Here is a 17,681-nt window from a genome sequence, read left to right as displayed (position 1 = left end):
AAAGAAAGAAAGAAAAAGAAATTAGCATTCTATAAAGGATGGATATAACATCATTGCTATGGTTTGAGTGTTTGATGCCTCCAGATCTCATGTCGAAATTTGCTTTTTTTTTTTTTTTTTTAACAGGGTCTTGCTCTGTTGCCCAGGCTGAAGTGCAGTGGAATGATCATGGCTCAGTGTAGCCTCAAACTCCTGGGCTCAAGTGATCCTCCCACCTCGGTCTCCCAAGTAGCTAGGACTACAGGCATGCACCACCACACTCAGCTAATTTTTGTATTTTTTGTAGAGATGAGGTCTCACTGTGTTGCCTAGGCTGGTCTCAAACTCCTGGGCTCAAGCTATCCATCCATCTTGGCCTCCCAAAGTGCTGGGATTACAGGTGTGAGCCCCCACATCTGACCTCAGCATGTTGAAATTTGATCCTAGTGTTGGAGGTGGAGCCTAATGGGTGGTGTGTGGGTCTTGGGTCAGATCCCTCATGAATAGATTAATATCTTCCCTGAATGGGAGGTGAGTTCTGACTCTATTATAATAGTTCCCTCAAGAGGTTGTTAAGCAGAGCCTGGCACCTCTCCCCATTCTCTCTTGCTTTCTCTCTCACGATGTGATTTCTGCACATGCCAGCTCTCTTTCACCTTCCTCCATAACTGGAAGCAGCACTTTGGGAGGCCAAGGTGGATGAATTGCTTGAGCCCAGGAGTTTGACACCAGCCTGGGCAACACAGTGAGACCTCATGTCTACAAAAGAGGCCCTCACCAGATACAACTGCCCAGTTTTGAACTTCCTAGCCATCAGAATCATGAGCCAAATAAAACCTTTTTATTTGGCCTCTGACCAAGCAAGGTGGCTCACGCCTGTAATCCCAGCACTTTGGGAGGCCAAGGGGGGTGGATCACTTGCAGTCAGGAGTTCAAGACTAGCCTGGCCAACATGGTGAAACTCTGTCTCTACTAAAAATACAAAACTTAGCTGGGCATGGTGGCACGTGCCTGTAATCCCAGCTACTCAGGAGGCTGAGGCAGGAGAATCACTTGAACCTGGGAGGTGGCGGGTGCAGTGAGCTGAGATCAAGCCACTGCACTCCAGCCTGGGTAACAGAGCCAGACTCCATCTCAATCAATCAATCAGTCACCCAGCCTCAGGTATTTTTTTTTTTATAGCAACACAAAATGGACTATGACAGTCATTTAAAGCCATAAGACTGGATGGGATCCCTCAGGGAGGGAGTGTGGACGGAGAGGAGGTCTAAACGCATGCTGATGTTTAGGGTCAGGATAGTAGAAGAACTCAGAGAAGGAATAGCCAGGGAGTAGGAAGAGAACCAACGGAGATGAGAGGCCAAGATACCAAGAGAGGAGAGTTTCAAGGAGAAAGCGACTTCCTCTGTCAAATACTACAGTTGAATAAGAGGAGCACAGACAATGGGAAGGTGATTGATGACCTCATCTAGAACAGCTTCCCTGGAGTGTTGAGAACAAGAGCCTGTCTGGAGTGGGTCCCAGAGGCAAAGGAGAACAAAGGCAGACATTGTTCACTGGCAGGGGCAAGCAAGGTCAAGCAGGGAACTGGCTTTCTTGTGTTTGTTTTTTTTTAAATTTTTATTTATTTATTTATTTTGAGATGGAGTCTCGCTCTGTCGCCCAGGCTGGAGTGCAGTGGCACAATCTCGGCTCACTGCAACCTCCGTCCCCCCGGGCTCAAGTGATTCTCCTGCCTCAGCCTCCCCAGTAACTGGGATTACAGGCACCCACAACCACGCCCAGCTAATTTTTGTATTTGTAGTAGAGACGAGATTTCACCACGTTAGTCAGGCTGGTCTTGAACTCTTGACCTTGTGATCCACTCGCCTCATCCTCCCAAAGCGTTGGGATTATAGGCGTGAGCCACTGCGCCCGGCCTCTTGTGTTTTTAAAATGGGAAATAGGCTGGGCACTGTCTCTCTGGTGACCCCAGCACTTTGGAGGCCAAGGCAGGAAGATCACTCAAGGCCAGGCGTTTGAGACCAGCCTGGGCAACATAGTGAGACCCCTCCATTTCTACAAAAGATAAAATAGCCGGGCACCGTGGCTCACTCTTGTAATCCCAGCACTTTGGGAGGCTGAGGCAGGTGGATTGCCTGAGCTCAGGAGTTTGACACCAGCCTGGGGAACACGGTGAAACCCTGTCTCTACTAAAAATACAAAAAATTCGCCAGCTGTGGCAGCGTGCGTCTGTAATCCCAGCTACTCGGGAGGCTGAAGTGAGAGAATCGTTTGGGCCCAGGAGTTCAAGCCTGCAGTGAGCTATGGTCACAGCACTGCACTAGAGCCTGGGTGACAAAGCAAGACTCTGTCTCTAAAACTGAAAACAAAAACAAGAACAGAAGATGGAAAATATGCTAAACGAAGCATCCAGTGGCAAAAGGAAATCTCAGTACACTGACTCTGTCTTTACTTAAAATCGTGATATTTGGCCGGGCGCGGTGGCTCAAGCCTGTAATCCCAGCACTTTGGGAGGCCGAGACGGGCGGATCACGAGGTCAGGAGATCGAGACCATCCTGGCTAACATGGTGAAACCCCGTCTCTACTAAAAAATACAAAAAACTAGCCGAGCGAGGTGGTGGGCGCCTGTAGTCCCAGCTATTCGGGAGGCTGAGGCAGGAGAATGGCGTAAACCCGGCAGGCGGAGCTTGCAGTGAGCCAAGATCCGGCTACTGCACTCCAGCCTGGGCGACAGAGCGAGACTCCATCTCACAAAACAAAACAAAGCAAAACAAAACAAACAAACAAAGAAACAGGAACTGGGGATGGGCCCCTGGGTCTGGTAGCCTAGAAGGGACACAAAGGGCCTATGATGATTGGCAGGAGCAACCGCAGGCTGACAGAGACCTCCCCAGGCTCTGCCCACTGGTCTATGCACCGTCCCTGCCCTCCTCCAGCTGCCTGGCATGGCTGAACATGCAGGGACATGGTATTGTCATGAAGTCTTATAAAAGCTGCCATGGACACTGATGGGGAGAGTGACCACGCAGGAACAGTCATTCTAGAATTAGCCTACAGAATTGGCTAAGGAGGAAAACACAAGGAAGGCAGTAGTTGCCGTGGCAACATTATGGTTTACTGGATGAACGAAAGGTGGTTTTTATGGGTGACTGGGTAATTGACCATCGCCCAGAGCCAGCAGGCAGCGTTAGCAGGGGACAGAGCTCCCTCTGGTGGGCCTGGATGGCAAAGATGGTTCAGAGTGGATGGTGCTGTGGGCACTGGGAGCACAGGTATGCCCAGCAATTGCGGAACAGGCAGAGGAAGAGAAGCCAGCAGGGCAGAGGGAAGGGGGCAGAGCAGGAGGGGGAAGAGGGGGGTCGACCTAGAGAGGCGTGAGTTTTGAGAAGGAAGTGATCACAACTTCAAATGTCAGAGAGGTTTATAGGATAAAGGGTAAAAAGAGGCTACCTGGGCTGCCACACATATTTTGCTATCACTAGACATCCGATCCTGAGGCGTTGGCACCGGGAGAAGAGGGATGGGCCTAGGATTACAATTTTACTTTTTTTTCTTCTTTTCTTTTTCTTTCTTTCTTTCTTTCTTTTTTTTTTTTCTTTTTTTTTGGATGTAGAATCTCCCTGTGTGGCCCAGGATAGAGTGCAGTGGCATGATCTTGGCTCACTGCAACCTCTGCCTCCAAGGTTCAAGCAATTCTCCGGCCTCAGCCTCCAGAGTAACAGACTACAGGCAGGCACCACCATGCCCAGCTAATTTTTGTATTTTTATTTATTGTATTTTATGTATTTATTTTTTGAGGTGGAGTCTCGCTCTGTCGCCCAGGCTAGAGTGCGGTGGCATGATCTCAGCTCACTGCAACCTCCACCTCCCAGGTTCAAGCAATTTTCCTGCCTCAGCCTCCCAAGCAGCTGGACTACAGGTGCCCACCACCAGGCGTGACTAATTTTTGTAGAGACAGGGTTTCACCATGTTGGCCAGGCTGGTCTCAAACTCCTGACCTCAAGTAATCCACCTGCCTTGGCCTCTCAAAGTGCTGGATTACAGGCATGAGCCACCATCCCTGGCCTAATATTTTATATTTTAAAATTAGCTTCATTGGGCTATAATTTATATAAACTAAAAACCATCCATTTAATTACATAGTTCAATGAGTTTTGACAAGTGTAAATAGTCGAGTAATTGCCAACACAATCCTGATACAGTACAATATAAAAATAAGGAAATCGACATTGGTCCAATACTATTAACTAGACTACAGATCTTATTCAGATTGCAGTAGTTTTGACATGCACTCGTGTGTGTGCATGTATGTGTGTGTGTGTGTGTGTGTGTCTGCGTAGTTCTATGCAATTTAAAAAAACATTTTTAAATTTTTTTGGCAGGGTGCAGTGGATCACGCCTATAATCCCTGAACTTTGGGAGGCCAAGGCTGAGGTCAGAAGTTCAAGACCAGCCTGGCCAACATGGTGAAACCCCATCTCCACTAAAAATACAAAAATTAGCTAGGTGGGTTCCTGTAGTCCCAGCTACTCAAGAGGCTTGAATCCTCCTGGGTTAAAGAGGAAGGAGAATCTCTTCAACCCAGGAGGTGGAGGTTCCAGTGAGCCTAGATCGTGCCACTGTACTCCTATTTTTTTTCTTTTTTCTTTGTTTTTTCTTTTCTGCTTTCTGAATGATTTCCTTAATTAAAACTTTCCAATTACTATGGTTTCAGGCCAGGCACGGTGGCTCACACCTGGTAATCCCAGCACTTTCGGAGGCCAAGGGGGGTGGATCACGAGGTCAGGAATTCGAAACCAGACTGGCCAATACGGTGAAACCCCATCTCTACAAAAAATACAAAAATTAGCCGGGCGTGGTGGTACGTGCCTGTATTCCCAGCTACTCAGGAGGCTGAGGCAGAAGAATTGCTTGAACCCAGGAGGCAGAGGTTGCAGAGAGCTGAGATCGAGCCCCTGCATTCCAGCCTGGGTGACAGAACGAGACCCTCTCAAACAAACAAAAAACTGTAATGGCAGATTTGAAAGACACAATAGAAGGGTTGGAAGGTTTTAATTAAGGAAGTCATCCAGAAAGCAGAAAAAAAAAAAAAAAGGGCTGGGCGTGGTGGCTCAAGCCTGTAATCCCAGCACTTTGGGAGGCCGAGGCAGGCGAATCACCTGAGGTCAGGAGTTCGAGACCAGCCTGATCAACATGGAGAAACTCCGTCTCTACTAAAAATACAAAATCAGCTGGGTGTGGTGACACACACCTGTAATCCCAGCTACTCGGGAGGCTGAGGGAGGAGAATCGCTTGAACCTAGGGGGCGGAGGTTGTGGTGAGCAGAGATCGCGCCATTGCACTCCAGCCTGGGCCACAAGAGCAAAACTCCGTCTCAAAAAAAAAAAAAAAGAAAGAAAGAAAGAAAGAAACAGGAAAAAGAAAAGAGAAGAGAAAATATGAAATGAGAGGACTCACTCAGGAGGCACAACTCTGAATGGTGAGAGCTCAGAAGAGAAAACAGAGGGGAGAGAATTTCCACAAAATCCTTGAGAGAATTTCCCACACCTCAAGGCACATGTTGGCAGATTTTTTTTTTTTTTTTTTTTTGATATGGAGTCTCACTGTGTTGCCCAGGCTAGAGTGCAAAGAGTACAGTGGCACAGTCTCACCTCACAGCAGCCTCTGCCTCTCAGGCTCAAGGGATTCTCCTGCCTCAGCCTCCCGAGTAGCTGGGATTACAGACTCCCCACCACCACACCCGGCCGATTTTGTATTTTAGTAGAGACAAGGTTTCACTATGTTGGCCAGGCTGGTCTCGAACTCCTGACCTCAGGTGATCCACCCACCTTAGCCTCCCAAAGTGCTGGGATTACAGGCATGAGCCACTGTGCCCAGCCATGTTGGCAGATTTAAGAGCCACTACATGCCCAGCAGGACGCACTCACTGTGAAATTCCGAACACTGGGATCAAAGAACATTCTGAAAGTTTCCAAAGCGTACTGGACCCTGAGAGCTCATTGCTTAGCACTTTGGGAGGCTGACGCGGGAGGACCACCTGAGGCCAGGAGTTCAAGACCACGCTGCCCAACACAGCGAGACCCTGTCTCAATAAGAAATAATGACAAATAAAAACTATTTTAAAAAGAATTCTGTGGGCTGGTTGTTAAATCAGTGGTGGTGTGCATGAGGACCTCAGCCATAGTGGGAGTATTTACACCAAGTTTACATTATGAAAATTGACAAAAGCTAAATACAAATCAGGGTTTTGTTTTATTTTGTTTTGTTTTGTTTTGTTTTGTTTTGTTTTTTGAGACAGAGTCTTGCTCTATCGCAGAGTCTGGGGTGCAGTGGCGCGATCTCGGCTCACAGCAACCTCCGCCTCCCGGGTTCATGCCATTCTCCTGCCTCAGCCTCCCGTGTAGCACCCGCGGCCATGCCAGGTAATTTTTTTTTTTTTTTTTGAGACGGAGTCTCGCTCTGTCGCCCAGACTGGAGTGCAGTGGCGCGATCTCGGCCCACTGCAAGGTCCGCCTCCCGGGTTCACACCATTCTTCTGCCTCAGCCTCCCGAGTAGCTGGGACTACAGGCGCCCGCAACCGTGCCTGGCTAATTTTTTGTATTTTTAGTAGAGATTCACCGTGGTCTCGATCTCCTGACCTTGTGATCCGCCCGCCTCGGCCTCCCAAAGTGCTGGGATTACAGGCGTGAGCCACCGCGCCCGGCCTTTTGTATTTTTTAATAGAGACGGAGTTTCACCATGTTAGCCAGGATGGTCTCAATCCCTTGACCTCGTGATCCACCCGCCTTGGCCTCCCAAAGTGCTGGGATTATAGGCGTGAGCTACCGCACCCAGTCAGGGTTTTTTTTTTTTGTTTAAGAGGAGGGGACAGTTTACTAGCAATTACTAAATCATTAAGTAAATTACAGCAGATAATTTATGAAGCCATTAATTCTAAAAACTACAAAGAATATGTAAAATCCTAGAAAATATTTTGTCAGCTGGGCATGGTGGCTCATGCCTATAATCCTAGCACTTTGGGAGGATGAGGCAGGCAGATCACCTGAGCTCAGCACTTTGAGACCAGCCTGGCCAATATGGTGAAAAAAAATTTTTAATATCTCTACAAAAAAATACAAAAATGAGCTGGGCATGATGGCATGTGCCTATAGTCCCAGCTACCCAGAAGGCTGAGGCAGGAGAATTGTAAGAGCCTGGGAGGAGAAGATTGCAGTGAACTGAGATCGAGCCACTGCACTGCAGCTTGGGCAACAGAGCAAGACCTTGTCAGAAAAAAAAAAAGAGAGAGAGAGAGAGAAAGAAAAAGAAAAGAAAATATTTTGTCAAATGACAACATTACAACACTTCTAGTTATATATCTAGTGGGCTTTCGCCATTCATGAAGGGAGCCGCCTACCATTCTACGAAATAAGCTGACATCTCACACTGTAACTGCAGAACAGTGAGTTTTGTAAGGAAGGAACAAGGAAACAGAAGAATAGAAAAACAAGCTAATTGGTTAACCTTAGGTTACTTTACGTTGCTTTTTTGGAAGGTTAAAGCAGCAGGGACTTCCTTATTATGTTCACTCAAGTCGACTGGAATCCCTTGTTTTCAAGAAAAACTGGTCTGTTTGGGAATCTATCTGCTTCCTCAAACTCTCGGTTTGATGATGTGGCATTTAGCATGAGTGACTCCATTTTGGTTTGGTCTGGTTGGCAGGAGTCTAATGCAGGAGTTCAGTCCACACAATAGCCTCCCATAATTTTGTTTGTTATTATTATTATTACTATTATTGTTATTTGAGACAGAGTCTCACTCTGGTGCCCAGGCTGGAGTGCAGTGGTGTGACCTTGACTCACTGTAACTTCTGCCTCCTGGGTTCAAGTGATTCTCCTGTCTCAGCCTCCCAAGTAGCTGGGATTATAGGAGCGTGCTACTACACCCAGCTAATTTTTGTATTTTTAGTAGAGATGAGGTTTTGCCATGTTGGCCAAGGTGGTCTCGAACTCCTGACCTCAGGTGATCTGCCCACCTCGGCCTCCCAAAGTGCTGGAATTACAGGCGTGAGCCACAGCCTGTCCTGTTTGTGTTTCAGAGATGAGATCTCTCTGTGTTGTTGTGGGATACAGAGGACTACAGAGACCAGTATGGGTGAATACAAGAGGATATTTTTTTTAAAGTGTGCACTGGCTCAGTGGATTCACATCCAAAAAGCTGAGCCTTGAGCAAAGACTGAGCAGGATTATTATCAGCAAACTTGAGAAGCAAAACAAAGACAGTTAATCATATAATGACAGGTCACATAATCTATAGCATAACTGATGACTTGGCATAACTCGTGGCCTGGCATAGCTGGTGGCCTTATAACTGCATCAAAAGAAAAAACAAGAACTGGCTGAATACAGACATTTGTCCTTTTTTTTTTTTTTTTTTTTCTTCACCTTTGCTTTAGAGGGAGGCTGTCTGGAGCCCATTCCTTTGGTTTCGACTTCTCGAACAGCGTTATCTTTTAACTGTCCTGGAAGTGAGCTTGTTAGGCAGAGGAAAATTTGTTCTTCTTTTTAACCCTCACCTTCCCACATTCTGGGCCTTGGCTTTTACTTTTCTTGGAGTGAATGAATGCAGTACTTATTATTACTATTATTTTTAAATTTCTGCCTCAATGTTACCCAGGCTGGTCTTGAACTCTGGGGCTCAAGCAATCCTCCCACCTTAGCCTCCCAAGTAGCTGGAACTACAGGCACATTATTTTTTTTTTTAATGACTTGTGACACAGCCCTGGGAGATCCTGAGAACATGTACCCTCTTTCTAATTTTTTATTTTTCCAGCAGAGACAGGGGGTCTCAGTACGTCACCTAGGCTGGTCTCCAACTCCTGAACTCAAGCAATCCTCCCACCTTGGCCTCCCAAAGTGCTGGGATTACAAGCATGGGCCACCACACTTGGCCTCATAATTTTGTTTACCAGTTAGTATAGTGCTAAGTTTTATAGACAAAAAGTATATGTACCCTAAAAATATAATTATGTAAAATACGGACAGAGACCAAAGGGCATATACACGGGAAAGAAATAGTTAATTGCATTAAAAGGATGATATGAGGGTTTTAAAGTATCCATATTATAATTTAGGATTAAAAACCTCTGCTGGGGGCCGGGCTTAGTAGCCCATGCCTATAATCCCAGGACTAGCCTAGGCAACATAGAAAGACCCCATCTCTACAAACAAACAAACAAATGTCTGTGCTGGCCACCCCCTCCAATACCTATAGGACAAAGTCCAAACTTCCCTGCTGGAAGCCTTATAATGGCCTTCCTTGACCATTATATTAAGACCTTACGAGATTCACAACATGGAATTTAATTTTAATTTTAATTTTTAATTTTTTTTTTTTTAGAGATAGTCTTGATCTGTCACCCAGGCTGGAGTGCAGGGGCATGATCATGGTGCATGCAACCTTGAATTCCTGGGCTCAAGTGAACCTCCTGCTTCAGCCTCCTGAATAGCTGGGACTTCAGCTGGGAGCCACCAGGCAGCTAATATATATATATTTTGAGATAGAGTCTCACTCTGTTGCCCAGGAGTGCAATGGCGCAATCTAGGCTCACTGCAACCTCTGCCTCCCAGGTTTAAGCGGTTCTCCTGCCTCAGCCTCCTGAGTAGCTAAGATTAGAGGTGCCTGTTACCATGCCTGGCTAAGTTTGGTTTTTTATTTTTATTTTTAGTTTTAGTAGAGACAAGGTTTTACCATGTTGACTAGGCTGGTCCCGAGCTCCTGGCCTCAAGTGATCCTCCCAAAGCGCTGGGATTACAGGTGTGAGCCACCGTGCCTGGCCTATTTTTCTGTCCTCACCTTGGTTGCCCATCTGGTCAGCAGCATTCAACAGTGCCGACCCCGTCGTCCTCCTAGAAGTGCAGCATTTCCCGCCGTGGCCTCTGTGGCCCTCTCTCTTTTGGATTTCCACCTACCTCTGTGGCATCTATGTCTCAGCCCCTGGAGACCTTTCACCCAGACCCTGAGGTCAGGCTCCCTTCTGTCCTCTCCACTGCTGCCAGAGTGAGCTCTCACAGGTTCACTTTCCTACCTAAATTCTGCCATAGGGATAAAAAGGAACAAATATACATATGTATGTAATTAATTAACTATGCTAAAATGATAATTGTAGAACAGAAATTGTGGAGCTATGGGTGTTCACTGCAATTCTTTCAAGCTCTTCTTCTTTTTTTTTTTTTTTTTTTTTGAGAGGGAGTCTCACTCCGTCGCCCAGGCTAGAGTGCAATGGCGCGATCTCAGCTCACTGCAAGCTCCGCCTCCCGGGTTCATGCCATTCTCCTGCCTCAGACTCCTGAGTACCTGGGATTACAGGCGCCTGCCACCAGGCCAGGCTAATTTTTTTTTTTTCTTTTTTTTGTATTTTTAGTAGAGACAGGGTTTCACTGTGTTAGCCAGGATGGTCTCGATCTCCTGACCTCATGATCCGCCCGCCTTGGCCTCCCAAAGTGCTGGGATTACAGGCGTGAGCCACCGCACCCGGCCCTTTTAACTTCTTTGTGCTTTGAATTTTTCATAAAATGGGGCTGGGCATGGTTGCTCCCACCTGTAATCCCAGCACTTTGTGAAGCCAAGGCGAGTGGATCACTTGAGGTCAGAAGTTCAAGACCAGCCTGGCCAGCATAGTAAAATCCCATCTCTATTAAAAATACAAAAATGAGCCGGGCGTGGTGGTGGTTGCCTGTAATCCCAGCTACTTGGGAGGCTGAGGCAGGAGAATCGCTTGAACCCGGGAGGCGGAGGTTGCTGTGAGTTGAGATCACGCCACTGTACTCCAGCCTGGGCGACAGAGTGAGGCTTCGTCTCAAAATACGGACTATTTTTTCATGAAATGTTGAGGGAAATCTCCTGCAATGATTCTTTTGTCTTTTTTGATAAAATGCAGGCTTCTCACCAACACTTTCGTAACCTCTCCACACACATCATCCTAAACGGATACGCACCCTTGTTGTTCCCAGTACCTGGAATGGGAACATTCTTCTCAGTGTTCTCCAGCCCTCTATGCTCTCTTATTGTTTTGTTGTTTTATTTATCTATTTATTTATTTTTTTTTTGAGATGGAGTCTCGCTCTGTCGGCCAGGCTGGAGGGCAGTGGCTGGATCTCAGCTCACTGCAAGCTCCGCCTCCCGGGTTTACGCCATTCTCCTGCCTCAGCCTCCTGAGTAGCTGGGACTACAGGCGCCCGCCACCTCGACCGGCTAGTTTTTGTATTTTTTAGTAGAGACAGGGTTTCACCGTATTAGCCAGGATGGTCTCGATCTCCTGACCTCGTGATGCGCCCATCTCGGCCTCCCAAAGTGCTGGGATTACAGGCTTGAGCCACCGCGCCTGGCCTGATTTATTTTTTAGACAGGGTCTTGCTCTGTCCTCCAGGCTGGAGTGCAGTGGCACCATCATGGCTCACTGCAGCCTCAACCTCCTGGGCTCAAGTGATCCTCCTGCTTCAGCCTCCTGAGTATCTGAGACTACAGGTATGTGCTACCATGCACGGCTAGTTTTTTAATTTTTTGTGGAGACTGGGTCTCACCATATTGCCCAGGCTGGTCTTGAACTCCTGGGCTCAAGATATCCTCCTGCCTTCTTTAAACTCATCTCATTGATGCCTCCTCCAGGAAGCCTGTGCTGTTCCCTCAGCTTGAGGCTTCTTATCTGATCCCCCACAACCTCTCCTACAGCTCAGCAAAGGTTTATGAAATGAGGCTTTGCAGGCACCTGCCTGCCAGGGGTGTTAGCAAAGCTGCAGACCCTGCCTGGGGCCCTGCTGTCTAGTTACCCTGGTCTCTGAATCACGGATGAGCCCTCATTTCTTCCCACAAATAAACCCTGTGACCCTCCACCCTCTACTCAGAGAACCTGCCCTCAGGTAGTTCCGTTTATGACATACACACACTTAGCCCTGAGGCTGGACTGACAGACAGACCTGGCTGGTGGACTCCAGCCCAAGCCTGCCCACTGCTGGGGTGGGGGCCTCCGAGGGAGAGGACAGGGCCGGGTGGGGAGGAAGGCGGGGCCTGAGGCTGTGCGAGGAGAGTCGGTGTGTCCCCGGCTGGGACGGAAGTTGCACCACAAGTACAATTAGTTTCAGTTTTGTTTCTTTTTCAGGCACCCAGCAACAGCGGCCTCCAGGCCCCAGGCCCCCTCGCCATCCTAGAGGCCAAGATCCGCTCTGGCTAGGTAAGGGGCTGGGGGCGGCACAGCTATAGGAAGGACTGAGCGGAGGGAGTAGGGGGAGGGGAGGGGATAGACAGCACGGGGGGAGGAGGAGGAAGGGAGGGGAGCGCGGAGGGGAAGAGGCACCCGGAAGGCAGGAGGAGAGGGCAGGCGGAAAACTGCACCCGCCTCCCTCCCGCTCCGTGGCCACAGGTCCCTGCAAGAAAGACCCCGTCCCACTCTCTGAGGTCTCCTCCCGGGCCCAGAAAAGGGGACGTTCCACCAAGTCTGCCCAACAAGTAGGTCTCAGCCACTGTGCCAGGAGCTCAGGACTCCCTCCCTCCAGAGGTTTCTGGAATGCGTTCAGCAGGAAAAGCTAAAAGAACAGAACTCCAGGAGATAAGCCAAGGCCAAGTCCATCGGAGGGTGAGCCAGCAGCGGGAAGGGGGCCGGCCCTTCCCCTAGGCCTTTTTTCTGCCCGCTCCAGAATCCGCTTTAGAAACTGTTGAATGCAGGAAGTGGGGCCTTCACCACCCATGACACTGCCCCAGGTCTAGCAGAAGACAGGTGTGTGGCCAGGTGGGCACGGTAGTTCATGCCTGTAATCCTAATGCTTTGGGGAGGCCTAGACGGGAGGATCACCTGAGGCCAGGAGTTGGAGACCAGCCTGGGCAACATAGCAAGACTCCAGCTCTACAAAAAGTGATAATTTTAAAAAAATGGCCAGGGTGCCTGGGCGTGGTGACTCACGCCTATAATCCCAGCACTTTGGGAGACCGAGGAGGGCGGATCACCTGAGGTCAGGAGTTCAAGACCAGCCTGGCCAATAGAGCAAAACTCTGTTTCTACTAAACATACAAAAATTAGCCAGGCATGATGGTGCGCACCTGTAATCACAGCTACTTGGGAGGCTGAGACAGGAGAATCACTTGAACCTGGCAGGTGGAGGTTGCAGTGAGCCAAGATCGCACAACTGCACTCCAGCCTGGACAACAGAGTGAGACTCTGTCTCAAAAAAAAAAAAAAAAAAAAAAGGCTGGGTGTGGTGGCACATGCTTGTACTCCCAACTACTCGAGAGACTTGAGTCTAGGAGTTTGAGGCTGCAGTGAACTATGATCGCACCACTGCACTCCAGCCTGGGTGACAGAGGGTGACCCTATTGCTAAAAAGTAAAATAAAATAAAATAAAAAGAAGGCAGGTGTATGGGGCTTGGAGGACTAAAGCCCCCTAAACTACTGCAAGATCCTATCCTAACTGGCAGGACCTAGGCATCTCTGCCCACTGGGATCCCCATCTGTGTCCTTACTGCCTGCCCCTCGCACCCTGGCACCCCATACAGCAGGACCCCGGTACCTGTGCACACAGGAGGGCTTGCACCACATTTGCCACAAGGCCTATGAACTGGGGACGCTGAGGATTCGATCATTAGCTAAGGCCAGGGACTCCTGGTCTTGTCATTTCTCGCAGGTCTGATTCAACAAGTAGCATTGACATTTTTACGTTTGCTGGATGTACACACGGAAGTGGAGGAAGAGGAGAAGAGGGAGGAGGGCAGTTCCTTCACTCAAGAGCAAGTGGCCCAAGTCCTCAGAAGACTAGAAGGAAGTTCCTGGCCATTCAGGTGAGACCTTAGGTTCCTTCCCGGCCATTGGGTCAGCCCCTAGCCCTGGGGATCCCGTGGGGCTTGAGGACGGTGGGGGGTCGGGGTAGAAGCTAGATGGTGAGCTGGTGAAGGTGCGTTCTCAACTCTGATCCTGATGCCTCTGCCTGCAGCATGGTTTCCCACGGGTCCTCGCCCTCCCTCCTAGAGGCCCTGAGCAGTGACTTTCTGGCCTGTAAAATCTGCCTGGAGCAGCTGCAGGCACCCAAGACACTGCCCTGCCTGCATACCTACTGCCAGGACTGCCTGGGCCAGCTGGCCGATGGCAGCCGCATCCGCTGCCCCGAATGTCGTGAGACCGTGCCCGTGCCACCTGAGGGTGTGGCTGCCTTCAAGACCAACTTCTTCGTCAATGGGCTGCTGGACCTGGTGAAGGCTCGAGCCTGTGGAGACCTGCGTGCCGGGAAGCCAGCCTGTGCCCTGTGTCCCCTGGTGGGTGGCACCAGCGCCGGGGGGCCGGCCACGGCCCGGTGCCTGGACTGTGCCGACGACTTGTGCCAGGCCTGTGCCGACGGGCACCGCTGCACCCGCCAGACCCACACCCACCGCGTGGTGGACCTGGTGGGCTACAGGGCGGGATGGTATGATGAGGAGGCCCGGGAGCGCCAGGCGGCCCAGTGTCCCCAGCACCCCGGGGAGGCACTGCGCTTCCTGTGCCAGCCCTGCTCGCAGTTGCTGTGCAGAGAGTGCCGCCTAGACCCCCACCTGGACCACCCCTGCTTACCTCTGGCTGAGGCTGTGCGTGCCCGGAGGCCGGGCCTGGAGGAGCTGCTGGCCGGTGTGGACAGTAACCTGGTGGAGCTGGAGGCGGCGCGGAGGGTGGAGAAGGAGGCGCTGGCCCGGCTGCGGGAGCAGGCGGCCCGGGTGGGGACACAGGTAGAGGAGGCGGCTGAGGGCGTCCTCCGGGCCCTGCTGGCCCAGAAGCAGGAGGTGCTGGGGCAGCTACGAGCCCACGTGGAGGCTGCTGAAGAGGCTGCTCGGGGGAGGCTGGCAGAGCTCGAGGGCCGTGAGCAGGTGGCCAGAGCGGCAGCCGCCTTCGCCCGCCGGGTACTCAGCCTGGGGCGAGAGGCTGAGATCCTCTCCCTGGAAGGGGCAATTGCGCAGCGGCTCCGGCAGCTGCAGGGCTGCCCCTGGGCACCGGGGCCGGCCCCCTGCCTGCTCCCGCAGCTGGAGCTCCATCCTGGGCTGCTGGACAAGAACTGCCACCTGCTTCAGCTGTCCTTTGAGGAGCAGCAGCCCCAGAAGGATGGTGGGAAAGACGGAGCTGGTACCCAGGGAGGTGAGGAGAGCCAGAGCAGGAGAGAGGATGCGCCGAAGACGGAGAGACAGGGTGGGGTCCAACCCCAGGCCAGAGATGGAGCCCAGACCCCCAAAGAGGAAAAAGCCCAGACAACCCGAGAAGACGGAGTCCAGACCTTGGAGGAGGACAGGGCCCAGATACCCCACGAGGATGGAGGACCCCAGCCCCACAGGGGTGGCAGACCAAACAAGAAGAAAAAGTTCAAAGGCAGGCTCAAGTCAATTTCCCGAGAGCCCAGCCCAGCCCTGGGCCCGAACCTGGACGGCTCTGGCCTCCTCCCCAGACCCATCTTTTCCTGCAGTTTCCCCACGCGGATGCCTGGGGACAAGCGGTCCCCCCGGATCACTGGACTGTGTCCCTTCGGCCCTCGGGAGATCCTGGTGGCGGATGAGCAGAATCGGGCGCTGAAATGCTTCTCCCTCAACGGCGACTACAAGGGCACCGTGCCGGTCCCTGAGGGCTGCTCCCCTTGCAGCGTGGCTGCCCTGCAGAGCGCCGTGGCCTTCTCCGCTGGTGCACGGCTCTATCTCATCAGCCCCGATGGCGAGGTGCAGTGGCGCCGGGCCCTGAGCCTCTCCCAGGCCAGCCACGCGGTGGCGGCACTGCCAAGCGGGGACCGTGTGGCTGTCAGCGTGGCGGGCCACGTGGAGGTGTACAATATGGAAGGCAGCCTGGCCACCCGGTTCATTCCTGGGGGCAAGGCCAGCCGGGGCCTGCGGGCACTGGTGTTTCTGACCACCAGCCCCCAGGGGCATTTCGTGGGGTCGGATTGGCAGCAGAATAGCGTGGTAATCTGTGATGGGCTGGGCCAGGTGGTTGGGGAGTACAAGGGGCCAGGCCTGCATGGCTGCCAGCCGGGCTCTGTGTCTGTGGATAAGAAGGGCTACATCTTCCTGACCCTTCGAGAAGTCAACAAGGTGGTGATCCTGGACCCGAAGGGGTCCCTCCTTGGAGACTTCCTGACAGCCTACCACGGCCTGGAAAAGCCCCGGGTTACCACCATGGTGGATGGCAGGTACCTGGTTGTGTCCCTCAGTAACGGGACCATCCATGTCTTTCGGGTCCGTTCTCCAGACAGTTAAAGGGGCTATGACTAGGGTGGGAGGGAGTGGGGAGGGAGAGGGCAGGAAGGAGGCAGAGCTGTCTGTGGGAGGTGGCGGCCGAGGACATTTTCCTGAAGGGCAGGGGTTGGCAACTTCGCAACATGGAGTGCCAAGCTGCTAACCCGTCTTCTAGTGTGTGAGAATAGGGACCAAGGGTGGTGGCGTGACCGTAACTCTAAGAAGCAGAGGAGGTGGTGGTGGGTGGTGGGGAATGCTGGGGGTTCACCTGCCTCTCGCTTTTTGTGGGTGGCTGCTGCCACCACCACCGCTGCTATATAGTTTAGGTTTCTGAGGTTTGTGAGCCTGTCCTGATTTGCATTCTTCAAAACCATTCCTGATAGAGTAGCTGAGGGAGAGTCTTGGGGCAAATAAGGGCCCATGGTGGGTCAGGCATGTGCATTGTGGAACAGAGCTGAGACCCTGGCCCCCCTCGGACTGGCACAGGGTCCTACAGAGTCAGAGGAGGCCTGAGATTTCAAATGGACAGTAAATGGCCTCTTCTGCCAGCCACAGGCAGGAAGCTCCTGTAACCACGGCATCCACCAGTGGCAGTACAGGGTTGGCTTACAGGAGGGCTGCAAGTGCAGACAGCAGCTGGGGCCAAAGAGGTGTTAAGCTGAAAGGCTACGAAGAGAATAGGCTACTGGAAAACCAAACCCAGCAGAATTAATGTCCAAAAATCCATGTTCTCCATCGCTTCTCAGCCTTTGGCTAAGATTAAATATTTAAAAATTTAAAAAAAAAAAAAAAAAAAAACAGACTCTGCCAGGCGCAGTGGCTCATGCCTATAATCCTAGCACTTTGGGAGGCTGTGGCAGCAGGATTGCTTGAGGCCAGGAGTTTGAGACCAGCCTGGGCAACATAGTGAGACCCCATCTCTACAAAAGATTAAAAATTAGCTGCGTGTAGTAGCATATGCCTGTCAACCTAGCTACTCAGGAGGCTGAGGTGGGAGGATCCCTTGAGCCCAGGAGTTTGAGGCTGCAGTAAGTTATGATCACACCACTGCATTCCAGACCCTGTCTCAAACACACACACACACACACACACACAGAAACACACACAAACAGAAAAAGCAGGTTATCCATCACTTCTCAGCTAAGATCGAGTGTGAAAAAAAATGAAAAAAAATAAAAAGCAAGTTCTGAGTATCAGAGCAGGGGAGCCCTCCACGCAGCCGCGGAGCCAGTCCGAGGGAAGAGGTACGCAGGATAGAAAAATCTCTAGGCTCCAACGCTTCTGTTTCGGTGGCTTTCCTTTTCCCGGAGTCTGTGTGTTGCCTTCTCATTTTCCAGCAAAATTCCTTTTGAGATGTGTTGGCCTTCACTCGGCTGAACTAGGGGGTGAAGGAAGTTGTCCTCTGTGGGCCGCTATTGCTGGGGAAACAGCTAAACCCTGCAGGCCAAGGGGAACTTGGGGGTGCCAGGAAAACCTGGAAGGTGCAGTA

At 51.2% G+C, this 17,681-nt stretch overlaps 1 protein-coding gene across 2 annotated transcripts; it reads left to right on the top strand.

Moving 5' to 3' along the window:
- Positions 1-12,063: 12,063 nt before the first annotated feature.
- On the top strand, positions 12,064-17,346 carry TRIM56 (tripartite motif containing 56). Of its 2 annotated transcripts, XM_025380999.1 has the most exons (3): positions 12,064-12,193; positions 13,639-13,792; positions 13,945-17,346. In XM_025380999.1, exon 3 carries the CDS (start codon positions 13,946-13,948, stop codon positions 16,211-16,213), a length of 2,268 nt encoding a protein of 755 aa, XP_025236784.1. In that variant the 5' UTR covers positions 12,064-12,193; positions 13,639-13,792; position 13,945; the 3' UTR covers positions 16,214-17,346. The 2 variants fall into 2 exon arrangements, with proteins under 2 accessions (XP_025236784.1, XP_025236783.1); XM_025380998.1 differs by lacking the exon at positions 13,639-13,792 and having other exon boundaries at positions 12,094-12,193.
- The last annotated feature ends 335 nt before the right edge of the window (positions 17,347-17,681 follow it).

This window comes from Theropithecus gelada, chromosome 3, assembly GCF_003255815.1.
Source record: "Theropithecus gelada isolate Dixy chromosome 3, Tgel_1.0, whole genome shotgun sequence".
In the NCBI taxonomy this organism is placed as follows: Eukaryota; Metazoa; Chordata; class Mammalia; order Primates; family Cercopithecidae; genus Theropithecus; species Theropithecus gelada.
Note: the sequence above shows the minus strand (reverse complement) of the source record. Positions and strands in the feature narration are given on the sequence as shown.